Raw genomic sequence first — 14,595 nt, forward strand, 5'->3', positions numbered from 1 at the left:
GGCCCCACCCACGCTGCCTTGGGGTAGGAAAAGGCGTCTCCTGAGTCGCAGCTTCTGACCTCCCGGGGTGTCTCACTCAGGCCTCTAAAGAGCTTAGTTTGCTCCTGGAAAATGGACCAGTGACTTACAGAGGCGTGTGCCAGGGAGGAGTTGGGCGGGGGCGGGGGCGGGGGGCAGGTGGGGCGGGCTGGAGCCTGCTCACACACAGGCTTGTTCTTGCAGAGTCGCTCAAAAGTAGGGCCCCAAGGCTCAGAGCAGCTGGGTATGGGTACCGGAAATGAAAGTCCAGAGCCGGACTGCCAGAAACAGTTCCAGGCCGCAGTCCGCGTCGTTCAGAACCTGCCTAAGAACGGTGAGGGCATGGGGACCCGCATTTGGGGGTCAAGACGACTGGGGTCCGCCTCCCAGGAGGCTTTGATCCTGGCAGTTTTTACAGGCAAGTCCCTGCCTGAGTTGTCCTGGGGGTCCCCTCTGCCACCTGCCCCTGTCCAGCTGCCCTGTGGGACCCCTCACCATCTCTGCCCTCCCCAAGGGTGGTTCTCCCCCCACCTCCATCCCCTTTGAGCTGGGAGTGATGCTCTCTCCCCCACTTCCCAACCCCTGCCCAGGCTCTTACCGCCCCTCCTATAAAGAGATGCTGCGATTCTACAGCTACTACAAGCAGGCTACCATGGGGCCCTGCCTGGTCCCCCAGCCTGGGTTCTGGGACCCTATTGGACGTTATAAATGGTGAGCTCCCCATCGGCTGGGCAAACAAGCCTCAGCTGTCAACCAGCATTTCACAGCCCTCTGTCCCCCAGGGATGCCTGGAACAGCCTGGGCGAGATGAGCAGGGAGCAGGCCATGTCCGCCTACATCACTGAGATGAAGCTGGTGGCCCAGAGGGTAGGGAGAGGCTGCAGACTCCTCTCTGTGACCAAGCTCTCAGCCAGGTGGCCTGCCCCCCACCCTTCCAGTCCGACCCCATTATGTTTCCTGCACGTTGATACCCCTACCTATGGGAATTAACCACCTTCATGCTGTTCCCCCACCCCTGCCTCTCTGGTTCCTGACTGGGCACAAGGGTGGGGAGGTATGACAGGGCAGCAGCAGGGTGGAGGCGGCCCAGCTCAAGGGGGCACTGGTGGGAGGGGCCAGCCCTTCCCCATTAGACCCCCTCCCGCACAGGTGATCGACACAGTGCCCCTGGGCGAGGTGGCAGAGGACATGTTTGGTTACTTCGAGCCCCTGTACCGGGTGATCCCTGACATGCCGAGGCCCCCGGAGACCTTCCTGAAAAGGGTCACAGGTCAGGCCTCCAGGCTGGGAGCTCCACGAAGTGCTGACTGAACTGTCTCGGGGGGCTGCTCGGTTGGAGGGGAGCCTGGGGGCAGAGGGCTCTAGGTGATGTCCCCGTAAGGACCGCAACCAGCGCCCCTGATGGGGTGGGTCTCAGGCAGAGTCCATGGCTAACTGGGGAGCAGGGGCCTGATGTCTTCCCAGCCCCACCTCTGGGTGTTGTGTCTCCGCAGGTTGGAAAGAGCAGGTGCTGAATGGAGACGCCGAGCCTGCTGCCCCAGAGCCTCCCTGCCTTCCCAAGGAACCAGCACCCCCATGCCCAGGTCAGTGCCTGGGCAGGAGGGGCAGAGAGCCAGACCCAGGCCAGAGGTGGGGGGGGGACCTCCAGGCAGGGTGGAGGGGAGCAGGCTAGGTGCCACGCTGTGCCTGTCACGCCTCGTGCCCAGACACTGAGACCTCCTGTGCTCCCAAAGGCCAGGGGCAGGTTCTGGGATTCCTGTTGCAGGCCCCCCCTCAGGGAGCCATCTGTGCCTCTTGTGGCAGTGTCTCTAGTGCGCCCTGAACAGACGCCTCTGCCTAGATGCACCCCCCTCCCCTCCCTCCGTGGCCTCCCTCTTGTCGCTAACCCTACTCATCTCCTTCTCAGAGTCCCAGCCACCCAGGGACCAGGACTCTGAGGTTTTCTGTGATTCCATGGAGCAGCTGGAGCCTGAGCAGGTGAGACCTCCTCCCATCGCCTCCCCGCCCCTACCCCACTGGGCCCTATAGCTGCTCCCGCCACCCCCCTTGGACTTTGTGACTCTTCTCAGCAGGTTGGGGCAGAGCAGAGGGGCGCCCTGGGAGGAGAGCTCCACACCGGGAACAGCACCGAGGCTCCTGCAGAGAAAGGTGAGCCCCTGCGTGACCCTTCACCCCTTCTGCCGTTCCCATGGTTGTGGTGCCCTGAGCCTTCCCCTGGCTGCCCTCACGGGGGGAGGCGGAATCCAACGCTAGGCACTGGAGAGAGTAGCCTCTGCCCAGGAAGGGTTAAAGCCAGACACTGGCCTGGATGGGCCAAGTCCCTGCCCGGCCTCCTCTCCGAGGGCCACCAGGAGCCTGTACCCTTGGCTGGCACTGAGGAAGAGCAGCTGGGGTAAAATTCCTAGACCAGCTCCCTCACCTGCACCTACGCGGCCTTGGGAGTCATCCTCTCTCTCTGGGTCTCCCATTTGGGACTCTCTTAGGACAACGAGTTCTGCCCTATCCCTTTCTAGAACTTCCAGTGTGCCACGTCCCATCAGGGGCACTGTCATAAATATTATCTCCTTTATTCCTCAGAGCGAGCAGCCCTGTGAGGGAGATGACATAATTTTCAGTTGACCAACGAGGCTTAGAGAAGTTACTGACTTGCCCAAAGTCACACAGCTAAGTGGTAGTGCTGCTGGGATTCAAACCCGTGGCAGCCCATTACTCAGCCACATGGATGGGCTTTACAAGACTCACACTTGGTACAAGGGATCGCACTCTGCTCTTACTCTTCCCTGGACCTGCCGCAGCCTGCCACCACCCTGCCCCTAGCTGAGCTGCCTCCTGAGCCCCCTTCCCTGTGTGTCTGTGCACTGCAGGGAGATTGGAAAGCACCCTGCTGGGGCCCCAGGAACTGGACACGTGGCTGGTGGGGACAGTTCGGGCGCTGCAGAAGAGCATGCGGGACGTCCAGGGGAGACTGCGGAGCCTGGAGAGCATGCCTGTCCCCCGCAAGCAGGTGAGCCCCGTCCGAAGGCCCAGGGCAAGACGGGGGCAGGACTTTGAGGGTCTCTTTTCTGGGCTCCTCATCCAGCCACTCCTGTCTTTGTCCCCACGTCTCTGCCTGCTCACACCTCTGCCTTCTCCAGGGAGTGGTGTGGCTCGTGGCGCAGGCAAGGAAGTCAGGGGGTCTGTAGTAGCGCTTCCAGCCTCGGAGTGGGAGAGGCCCTCCTTCCCTGCTCTTATCTCCCTCTGCCTGAAGAGTAACTGAGGACAGATGGAATTCCAGCAGTTGGAGGGGCCAGAATGTGTCTGCTCTTTGCGTTGGGGCTGGGGGTGGGGGTGTCCCTATTGCCCCTCAGTCAGGACTTCTGTTCCCAGATTTATTGTCTCGCCCTCCCCAAAGTCAGCCCTTGCATCCCTCACTCCCTCCTCTCAACTTCTAGATCTGCTTGCCCCTTACACCTCTGCTTCTGCAAAATAAATAACAGCAGCCGTTTCTGGAACCCCAGCTGTGTGCCAGACACATTACCTGCATTATCTCATTTTACCCTCAAAACAAACCAGTGGAATAGGTTTTCTTTTCATTTCCCTTTTACTGATGAGGAAACTACAGCTCTGAGATGTTGAGTAACTTACCTGAGGGTACACAGCCTGGAAGAACCTCACAGAGCTGCTGTGAGGATGAGATGAGATAATGTGTGTAGGTGCTTCCGCAGCGCCCGGGGAGGACTTCTCAAACGGGGTTCATTGTTAGTATTAACATTAAGTAATGGAGCCGCGAGTGGCCCTAGGTCTGTCTCCCACCAAAGCTGGCATCCACCGCTCACTATGAGTGAGTCTGTTCTTGCGAAGCCCGGAGTGGTGGGGGCAGGGGACGGCTGAGTTCCTGGGTGCGGGGAAATCACTTACGTGACCCTTCACCCCCTTGGCACAGTGGGTGTCAGCCAGGTTGGCAGGAATTCCCTCAGATCCACAGCAGCTAACCTTTCAACGCTCACCCCCCAGGGTTTTATTTATTGTTTACCTTTTACTAATTTTATATGCTGAAGATTTTAAAGGTTTCCACCCTTTTCCACCTTCCCTGTCTGTCCAGGCCAGGAGTGTCTGTTCTTAAGACTCTGTTAGTCTAGACTAGTCCCTCTTCCTTGCTGCTGACTTGCGGATGAGACTGGATCGTGGTCCTGTAGAATGTTCCACTCTTGTGGTCTGTCTGATGACAGCCTCCTGGCTAGTTTACATGACCAGATTACATCAGAGGTGATGTTCTTTCTTTACATCAAGGGACACATACTTGGATGTCCTACCGTGAATGATTCTAGCGTGGACCACTAGCAGGGATGCAGGGGTGACAGTCTGTTCCCACCACTTGCAGCCAGGGAATGTCCAGTTCCCCATCAAGCCCATTTGACACGCAGCTTTTGACAACTGATAGATGCTCCTTGCCTGGATCCGTAATTTATTTACTGGTTACAAAAAACAATGTTGACTTTTAAATTCTATTATTCCTTTAACATTTATTAGCTGTCATTTTTCTGTAGAGTTTCCCTGATCATCTAGGATTTCCCTGAAATACAGTGCCTTATGGAAGGCAGAATAAGTGCTTAATTCTTTCTCTTTAATTATCTATTTTTAGAGTAAGGAGTTGATTTAACAGCCACCTCAATGGTGATAAATTTCCCCTTTCTCTTTGAGTATCATCATGAACTCATGGATTTTAAAGACTCAGTATTTCAGTCAACTGCAATCATCATTCTTTTTGATGCCCAGGCTGTCACAACTTTGGTGGGACCCTTTCAAGCTGGGTCCTATGTTCTGGTAATTTAAACTCATTAATCTTTAAAAGCTTCCTTGCTTCCTGGTACAAGACGTTTCACATTCAATTCTACCTTCCCTGCTCCAGACCTAAAATCTGCCACTTCTCCATTCAGCGGAGAATGGTATTTAGAAACTAAAATCTGAGCACCCAGGGTCCTCATTTGAAATATGTGGCATGTCCTTTACAATATGGGGTCTTCGGGCCACACCAACAGGGTCACTGCTTTGTGGCCCAGAGGAGACAGCCTCGAAGCCACCAGTCTCTCCGCTCAGCAGCCTCTCCAGCCTTCAGCCTTTTCGGCACCTTGGAGGAGGATATGGGGGAGAGTTAGGGCTCAACGTGTCAGGGACAGACTGGGGAGAGGGAGGCAGAAGCTCCCACCTGAGCTCTGCAAGCAGGCTGCGAAGGAGGGCCCAGCCTGTGCTGAGGCCCGGGCTGGCTCCTGACTCTCTCCTCTTGGCGGCAGAGGCCAAGGCCCGGCACTGGGCTCTCTGCTCCCACGCTGCTCTTCTTCCTCCTGTGGCCCTTCATCGTCCAGTGGCTCTTCCGACAGTTTCGGACCCAGAAGAGGTGACTCTCAATGGAGGAGTCTCTGCAGCCAACGGAGGAGACTCTGAGCCTTCCTCGAGTTTAGGAGAACGGTGTTAAACCCCGCTCCCACCTGCTTCCTGCCCCAGTTAGTGTTTGCCTTGGCACCTCTCCCCTAATGGGGAGCCAGATAGGACCCCACTCTTCCTGCCGCTCCACAGGAATTCCCCTCCTCTCACCCCCGACCACCTCAGGCTCCCTGGGGAGGCTGCACGTGGGGTGCACGTCCCCAGTTCAGGGCTGGCGGCTGATTCAGGGCGGAGCTGCCGGGTCTCAGCCTCTGCCCTCCCCACCCTCTGGGTCACCTGACTCCTTTCCCACCCCAGCCTCTCCCCGAGGAGGCTCAGCTCGTGGGCAGGTTGGGACTTGGGCCGGGGCCTGGAAGAATGATTGGCTGGGAGGCCCGACCGAGCTGGGGAAAGGCGGAGAGAGCTGACCCCGGGGGAGGGAAGTCTGCTCCGTCTTCCTGGCCGCCCTACCCCACATATACTCAGGACGTCTTCACTAAACATTAACTTACAAAAGAGTGTTTCACTAAATAAAATAAAACCTTCATCTTCTGCCGTCTGGGCTGCCACGGATTGAGGCGGGAAGCGGGTCCGGGGCGCGCGAGCCTCAAGTCCCTTCCCTGCCCCCTCCCCCGCTGCCCGTGGACGGCCCCGAGAGGCCAGCGGGCGGCGTCCCAGAAGAAGCATTTCCCAGCTCCCCGGGCTAGTGGAGGCAACAGCCCAGGGTCTGGAACGGAGGCGGGGGAGATGCAGGCGGAGGGGGCGGCGGGATGCGCCGCGACGGGGGCGGGGCCGCGGCCTTGGCCCCGCCCCCCGCCCCGTCGTGGCCGGGAGGAGGGAACCGGCGAGCTAGGGGTGGCGGGAGGAGAGGAGTGTGGCGGGGGCCGGGCACAGGCTCCGTCCACGCCCGAAGGGGAGGGCGGCTACCCCCTGCTCCGCGCGCCAGGCGTAGGGTCGGGGCCGAGACTCCGGCCCTAGAAGTGCTCACTGCCCCCTTCCCCCTCCTCAGCTGCTCGCTCCCCGTTCCCCCTCCCGGTGACCTCCGCGCTCGGGCTCTCCCAGGGAACTTTCTGGAAGGCCAAGGCCGGCGGGAGCTTCGTTCCCGCCCCTCCCTGAGGAGTGGGGGCGGGGCCCTGCGCGGGAGCCCCGGTGGGGTGGGCCCAGGGCCGGAGTGAGCAGAGACCTCCGGGGGTCGCTGGCTGCTGCAGACTGCTGGGGCTCCGAAATTTTGAGTTAACCCGTATGTTAAGGATGGACACTGGAGGGCAGTGGAAGAGGGACCAAATTGATGCTGGGGATGCAGGAGTGGGGCGGAAGCCAGCTCCTCCAGTTGCACATACTAGCTGTGTGACCTGGGCCAGATTCTTAACTGCTCTGAGCCTGGGTTGCTTTGTGAAATAACGATGAAGAGCTCTTCATCATAAGGCACTCTAGGGGTTTAAGTGACCAGGACAGGGGCTTCCCTGGTGGCACAGTGGTTAAGAATCTGCCTGCCAATGCAGGGGACACAGGTTCGAGCCCTGGCGCGCCACAACTACTGAGCCTGCGCTCTGGAGCTTGCGTGCCACAACTACTGAAGCCCGCGCGCCTAGAGCCCGTGCTCTGCAATAACAGAAGACACTGCAATAAGCCCGCGCACCGCAACGAAGAGTAGCGCCTGCTTGACACAACCAGAGAAAGTCCGCGCACAGCCAACAAAGATCCAATGCAGCCAAAAATAAAAATAAAAAATGAAATTTAATAAATAAATAAATAAATGACCAGGACATGTAAATGCCTAGCAAAGAGTTAAACCTCAGCTAATATCAAGGTGCGTGGCCTCCTTTCATAGAATTCCAGAATTACGAACTATCAGTCTGGCCACCCCTCCCCTAATAGGACAAATGAGTCCATATAGCTGAGCCCTGTCCAGTAGACTGAGGTTGGGCTCAGTTTACCTTCCAAATCCCCTGATTGAGGGTACCCAGGAGTCCTCAGGCGTCTGAAAATGTAACAGTTTGGAAGTCTCTGACTCCATCCAGGTCGAGTTCTCTGCAAAGACTCTTTTCCTCGGGGAGCTCCCAGTGTGAGGGGCAGCTCTTGCTCCCGGGAAGCCTCCTGCGTGACTGATGGAGCAGCATAGAGGAGAGGCAGGCTTTTCGGATAGACCTGAGTTCTTGGAAGCCCAGCGAAAACAGGCTCGGATGTTCAACCTCAAAACACCTGGATGTGCCTCAGGGTCACTCTTGCTTGCCTCTCCCTCTGGGCATACCCATCAGCACTTCCCCACAGAACCACTCCTGAGTCCCCAGACAAGACCTGTCTTGGGATGAGATGCTTGCTCTTCACAGAATGCCCTACTTCGTGCTACTCTGCCTGAAAAGGCTTCATCTTTCAGACAGCCAAGAAGTCACCTCCTGCATGAAACCTGTCCATAATTCTCAACTCCTACGCAACTTGGCTCACAAGCTCCTACCAGGAGTTTCTTCACTTGCTTACTGTGGTTTGATGGCCTCTCTACACATTACCTGAGTAGCAAGGATGACATTTTATTCACCATTGTGCCCTTCTATCCGATGTTTGCTAAGTGAAGAAGGGCCTGGGGTACTTCCCTGGTGGTCCAGTGGTTAAGACTCCCCGCTTCCACTGCAGTGGGCCAGGTTCGTTCCCTGGTTGGGGAACTGAGATCCCTTATGCTGTGTGGTACAGCCAAAAAAAAAAAAAAAAAAAAAAAAAAGGGGGTGGGGGGAGAGGGTAAAAAAGGAGAGAGAGAAAAAATAAATAAATAAGGACCTGAATTAGGCTGAAGCTGTTGGGGATGAAAAGGAACCAAATCTAGCGTTCTTACGAAAAAAAAGGAATTCTGTGTTTGTGACAGAAAGAAAAATGGCACGGGGTCACACACAAAGACCTTCGGTTTAGCTGAAATTGCCACTCAGTTGTCATGTGACCTTGGACAAGTCAGTTTCTGAGATTTCTTATCTCTAAAATGGAGACAATAATCCCTACCTTGCCTAACTCACTGGGCTGTTGTGGTGGGGCAAATGGTTCTGTGTGTAAAAGAACGTTGTGCGGTGGAAAGCGGTTGGAATGTAATACACGGCAGCTGAGGAAGAAATAGAACAGTAAGAATAGAACGGGTCACTGTGCGTGTGGCAAGTGGGAGAAACTGAGATTTCGGGAGATTTTAGGCCTAAGTGATTTGGGCGGAGGGTTTGGGCTACTCCCGGCCCCTGTCCTTCGGGCGGGAGCTTGGAATCTGGAGAATTTTCACAAGGAGACTAAGTCGCCGCCCCCCTCCACGCCGCCATGAATCTGTCCCACAGTTCTGGGCCAGAATCCCCCTGCCTCCATTTCTGGGCAAGGATTCCTCCTCGCGGAAGCCTCTGGCTCTGCTTCCCTCCCGGTGTTGCCCAGCGCCTACTGACAAGGAAGAGCCTCTGTGGATGATTCCCCCTTCTCTCTCGCCTAGCCAGGCTTGATTATTTCAACTCAGTATTAACTTCGAACCCCTCCCCCAACAAAGAGGCTCATCAGCAGCCCTGGACTCTCCTGTCCGGGCTCAGGAAAATTTCCTGGTCGGTTCCTAACTGAAGAGACCAAGACGGCCCCAGAAGACCGTTTTCTTCGATAAAAGCTGAGGCCCGGGGAGGGGGCGAGGCCTTACAGGCCGGGTCTCGGGGGAGCCCAGGGCGCACACCCGGTGCTTCCCGGCCCAGGCGAGACCCTCGGTCACGGCCCACCATTTTGCACTGGCCCCTGGGGCGGCGGTGGCCCAGAAGGACTACGCTGGGGCTGGGACTCGGCCACTTTCGGCCAAGGGTCCCGAGGCCAGTCCGAAGGCGGACGTCAACCGGGACTCGAACCTGCTTTCTCATTTTCCGAGGCCTAGTCCGAGGTTGCTGCCCTAACGCAGTCACACTGTCCCTTTAAGGCGGCACTTTTTAGTCTTCATTTGTTTACTTCTTCATGCGCTTTTTTAAACAAAAATGTGTTCACAATATCCTTCCGCAAACGTCAATCCCAGTCACTAACCACACACTTTAAAGACATTCCTATAATTTTAAGAATCGAGAATTATTAGCCATGGGCCAACGTCTCTCTTTACAGAATTAAACCCTCGTTTACACTTTAGGGACTACTTTTTAGGAGTAAACCATTCTTGCTTTAGCTAACAAGTGTTTATGACCTTCAGAACCTTTCCGCTGAGGACAGAATACAATAGTAGTCTTTAAGACGCACCTTTTCATAAAAATATTCTGTGCGGGCCCTTATAGGCCATCGAATCTTCTCGTATTCCTGAAGCAGAATGGTATGGTCCAGAACCCGCCCCATCTTCTCTGCGATCGGCCTTCCTTCCTCGGTGAGACATGTGCCTCTTGACCAATGGGCGCTCACGTTTCTCTAGCGAGGGATAAACGATGGAAGGAGGTGGCCTGGAAGACGCCCCCGACGCGCCCTGGGATTGGCTACGTCGCACGGCGCGAGAGGACGGCGGGTCTGAAAGATGGGAACTACGACTCCCAGGTTCCTGCGATGGGGACTCCGTTACGCATGCGCGTGGGCGGGGCGGACCGTCTTCTATATAAAAGGGGCGCAGAGGCCTGGGAGGCAGCAGTTGGAAGTTGGCAGGTGGAGAGGCAGGTTGGGAGGGGAAGTCGGGGGAGGAGGCGGAAGAGGAGTTGTCGGAGGGGGGAGGAGGGAGGGAGGAAAAAGAGGAGGAGGCGGAGGAGAACTGAGCTGAGCAGAGCATCGAGCCAAAGGGGAGATGAGTTTGTCTGTCCTCGGCTGAGGCTCCGGCCGGGCCTAGGGAAGTGGGAGCACGGGTTGGAGCGACACCCGTGGAAGTGGGAGGAGGTGGCTCTGGGACTTTAACCCCTTGTGGGCTCTGCGGCAGGGGATTTAACCCTTTGTGGATCCGGCCCCTCGGAGTCAGCGTCATCGGGTAGTTTTAACCCCTTCGGGGCTGGGTTTAACCCGTTGGATTTAACCTAATCTCCTTGCCCACCAACTCCTTGATCGCGGGGGCGCTCTGCGGGGAGGCTTGAGGCCCACCCCCTCTACACAACACCTACTGTTCCTGCTGCTGCACCCCCTTGGACCCGCTAGCCGGCCGCGCTGTGGGCCCTTAACCCTTTACTGACTTGAGCGCCCCCAAATTGCAACTGGAGTTTGCTGACAGAAGGATTGGCTGAAGGCATCACTGCAGGAATTACAGACCGAAGAGGACTGTGCTGGACATTTCTGAAAGAAAAGAAAACCCTTTTTTCCTTAAGGATTTACAGCCAAAATTCTTCAAACTCCGAGGATTCTATTAGCAATGGCCGAGCCACTCTTGTCAGAGTATCAGCACCAGCCTCAAACTAGCAACTGTACAGGTGCTGCTGCTGTCCATGAAGAGCCGAACTCTGATCGCCCCCCAGGCGCGGAGGAGCGGGTGCCCGAGGAGGACAGTAGGTGGCAATCGAGAGCGTCCCCCCAGTCGGGTGGCTCTCCGGGGCAGGGCGGGGAAGGGAGCCTGGAGCTCCAGCCGCCTCCCGTGCAGACCCAGATCTGCCCAGAATCCAGCTGTCCGGAAGCGGGTGAGAAGGGCCAGAATGGGGACGACTTGTCCGCTGGCGGTGCCCCCCAGCCGGCGGCGGGAGGGCAACAGAGGCCGAAGGCCAACAAGTTGGGGGCTTCTGCCGCAGGGGGCGAGGAGGCGTGGGGACAGCAGCAGAGACAGCTGGGCAAGAAAAAACATAGGAGACGCCCCTCCAAGAAGAAGCGGCATTGGAAACCGTACTACACGCTGACCTGGGAGGAGAAGAAAAAGTTCGATGAGAAACAGAGCCTGCGAGCTTCGAGGATTCGAGCTGAGATGTTCGCCAAGGGCCAGCCAGTGGCTCCCTATAACACCACGCAGTTCCTCATGGATGATCACGACCAGGAGGAGCCGGATCTTAAAACCGGCCTCTATCCCAAACGGGCTGCTGCCAAATCTGACGACACCAGCGATGAGGACTTTATGGAAGAAGCGGGCGAGGAGGATGGGGGCAGCGACGGGATGGGAGGAGACGGCAGCGAGTTTCTGCAGCGGGACTTCTCGGAGACCTACGAGCGGTACCACGCGGAGAGCCTGCAGAACATGAGCAAGCAGGAGCTCATCAAGGAGTACCTGGAGCTGGAGAAGTGCCTCTCGCGCATGGAGGACGAGAATAACCGGCTGCGGCTGGAAAGCAAGCGGCTGGGCGGCGACGACGCGCGCGTCCGGGAGCTGGAGCTGGAGCTAGACCGGCTGCGCGCCGAGAACCTCCAGCTGCTGACGGAGAACGAACTGCACCGGCAGCAGGAGCGAGCACCGCTGTCCAAGTTTGGAGACTAGACTGAAACTTTTTGGGGGGAGGGGGGCAAAGGGGACTTTTTACAGTGACGGAATGTAACATTATATACATGTGTATATAAGACAGTGGACCTTTTTATGACACATAATCAGAAAAGAAATCCCCCCTGGCTTTGGTTGGTTTGGTAAATTTAGCTATGATGTAGCTTGTGTGCTTTCTCCTGTTCTTTAATTATGTGAAACTGAAGGGTTGCTTTTCTTGTTTTCCTTTTTAGGAGTTTTTTTCTTTTTTAATGTGTAATTTGACCAAGCTATAAAGCATTTTTCTGTTAAAAATCCCCTCCTTAAATGGAGCTATAAGGTGGCCAAATCTGAGAACCATTAAATTCATTCTAGTTATAATAAATTTAATATTTGTAAATGTAATGTAGTTTCAGTGTGATTTCTAGAGCTAATTCAGAATAGTACTGATTTATGTGATTGCGTTTTGGGGGTGGTAAAGGAATCATCTGATTTGTCCATTTTCAAAAAACAATCTTTAATGGGAGAATTTTCAATTTGCCCAGTTTTCCCTTGAATGGGTTTTAGTGTGCTACAATATACAGTTCCGGCAAAATATAAAGATTTAATTATCTTCAGTACTTAAGTGTGCTTGTTTTCTAGTGCCTTGGTTTTCTTTCTTGATGCTGGAGAAATAAACCAGTGTTGGGTGTTTGGGGAGTAGAATGTAACTACAATCAGCAGCTTAAAATTTTAATTCTGCTTCTCAATAGCCGTTCAAAAGTCTATTAACAAAAACGTGAGCCTAATTTGGCAGTTTGTCAGGTTAGACAACGGACAGCCTCATTTCATTCCTACAAGTGTGGTTTTAGTAATTCCCCTCTCCTCCCAATAAGGCTGGAAGGAGTTCTTGGATGCCTGGAAAAGGCTCTTCGTAAACCTCTTGCTTTCTTAGTGCAAGCAATGGCTGGATAAACTTGTGAGGCAGCTCTTTATGTTAAAATATTCAGAGGTAGAGAATATTATATTTATAGAGGAAATGGCCATTTGGGGCATTCCAAGGACTTAACCCTAATTGTCCAATACTTAGGTGCTCCCTATACCAAAAAAAAGGAACAGAAGCTGTCCACCTTTCCATGAGAGTCAAACTAAAATTAGAAATGCCCCCTCACTGCAAACCAAATGTAAAGCTTCTGGTTAAGGAGCTAAATTAAGTCCTTAGGGGCCAAGTGGGAACCGTGCACCTTCCCTATACAGCCGCTATTCTCAATCTCCTAAACTACTGATAGCTGCTTAGTCCTTGAGTAGTTCTGGTCTTGAAAATGCAGGGAGGCCCTGGGAATTAATTTCTGCCCCCAAATCAAAATAGTAAGAAATTATAAGATTGTTCCCTCCTGTCACCATGATTAACCCAGCCCATCTTTACCTGCCGTGTGTCAGTGCTTCCCTAAGCAACCGCATTGTTCAAATCACTAGCACAGGGGTTCCCTCACATGGGGCCTTAGAAACCATAGGGGGCCTTGGGCTCCATGAACCCCATGCAATTATATGTAGACTTGTATTATGTGTACATTTTTCTGGGAAGAGGGCTTGAGAGAACATGAAATTATCAAACTCCTTAAAGGTTAAGAACCCCTGGGGAAAAAACTCCCATTGGGAAGCTTGTTTTTGCAGCTAGATGAAATACTGGAGGTGGTGGGAATGTCAAGAGTGAAATGCACCTTATGATGCATGAGAAGCATACACAAATCCATGAGTCAAGGGAAATTATGGCAGTTAAGACTGACTCAGGGCCTTCAAAGCTGGACTGAGCTGGTGGCCCTATTCTGGCAGATGGTCCACTGGAGACGATGTATGATAAGCTTTTCCTTTGGCCTAAAAATTACATTAAAAGTCTATTTTGAAATAGTTTTTGTGTTTTTAATTTTCCTTCTGCCATGACGTCATGCAGCAGTCCCAGAAGCAGCAACACTGCCCTCTGCCTTTACAGTGCACAGCAGAAGCCTCATTTTGACTGAACTATATAGGATGCAGCAGTGATGACCTCTGATTTCAGAAACTCTTCTTACTTAACAAGATGGATTTAAATATAACCATCTTGTTTCCCCGACTAATAGTCTTAGAAAGACTCTTAGTGCATTTATCATCAGGAAAAAAGTGTAAGTTTTAGGAGACATTCAATCCAGTCTTAAAAAAATATATAAATATTTAGTTTTAAGTAACTGTCATAAATTACTTTGATTTACCTTAAGATATGCAACTTTCTGTCTGAATTTTGCTTTCAAAGGCACCGACATTTTACTGCATTTATGTTCTTAGAATGATGAGATTTGTGCAAAATTTCAGTTTTCTATCAACACTTTCTACACTGAAACACTTGACTAACATATTGCTCTAAGGGCAGAGAGAAAAGACTCTGAATTACCTATACTAACAGGATCATGACAGATGATCCTCAAGTCCACTCTAGCCTTTCACTAAAGGCTTTTCTGCTAAACATTTTAAATGAGCTGCTCCAAAGACCATGCTTACACATTAGCAATTTCAGTTCTCTTTCTTATACTGGGGCCTGGATATCCAGCCAGGGCAAAGCACTTCCCAAATTTTGGAGACAGCTGGCTGGACTGCTTAATCCTCCTTTGAGTAAGGAAAACTTTTCTTGGGCCAGCCTATAACCTAAAGTGGCCCTCAAGAGACGGAGCCCTTTAGATTTCAGTTTGCAGGGGAACAAGCCAAGGAGCTCCAGATTGGTTTAGTTCTGAAAAATGGACTAGGTATCTAAAGAGAGGAAACATTATAAAATTAGACCAGACTAGGAGTCAAAAACCAGGCTCCTAGTTATACCTTTGACAAATACTAGCAGTAAAACCCTGGAC

The 14,595-nt window shown here is 53.6% G+C and overlaps 2 protein-coding genes across 2 annotated transcripts; both read left to right on the forward strand.

The window, feature by feature from the left end:
* Positions 1 to 264: 264 nt before the first annotated feature.
* Positions 265 to 5,966, forward strand: ACBD4 (acyl-CoA binding domain containing 4; the record flags this gene model as incomplete). Its single annotated transcript, XM_079725309.1, is given in 11 exon segments — positions 265 to 352; positions 609 to 729; positions 801 to 885; positions 1,168 to 1,288; positions 1,512 to 1,601; positions 1,925 to 1,995; positions 2,088 to 2,166; positions 2,883 to 3,022; positions 5,289 to 5,392; positions 5,737 to 5,752; positions 5,755 to 5,966. Coding segments are annotated over 11 exon segments (1,086 nt in total). The 3' UTR covers positions 5,926 to 5,966.
* Positions 5,967 to 10,717: 4,751 nt separating this feature from the next.
* HEXIM1 (HEXIM P-TEFb complex subunit 1) lies at positions 10,718 to 12,324 on the forward strand (the record flags this gene model as incomplete). The annotated part of the gene is made up of 1 exon (XM_079725723.1): positions 10,718 to 12,324. One exon carries the CDS (start codon positions 10,718 to 10,720, stop codon positions 11,759 to 11,761), a length of 1,044 nt encoding a protein of 347 aa, XP_079581849.1. The 3' UTR covers positions 11,762 to 12,324.
* Positions 12,325 to 14,595: the final 2,271 nt, after the last annotated feature.

This window comes from Hyperoodon ampullatus (genome assembly GCF_949752795.1).
Source record: "Hyperoodon ampullatus genome assembly, chromosome: 19".
In the NCBI taxonomy this organism is placed as follows: Eukaryota; Metazoa; Chordata; class Mammalia; order Artiodactyla; family Ziphiidae; genus Hyperoodon; species Hyperoodon ampullatus.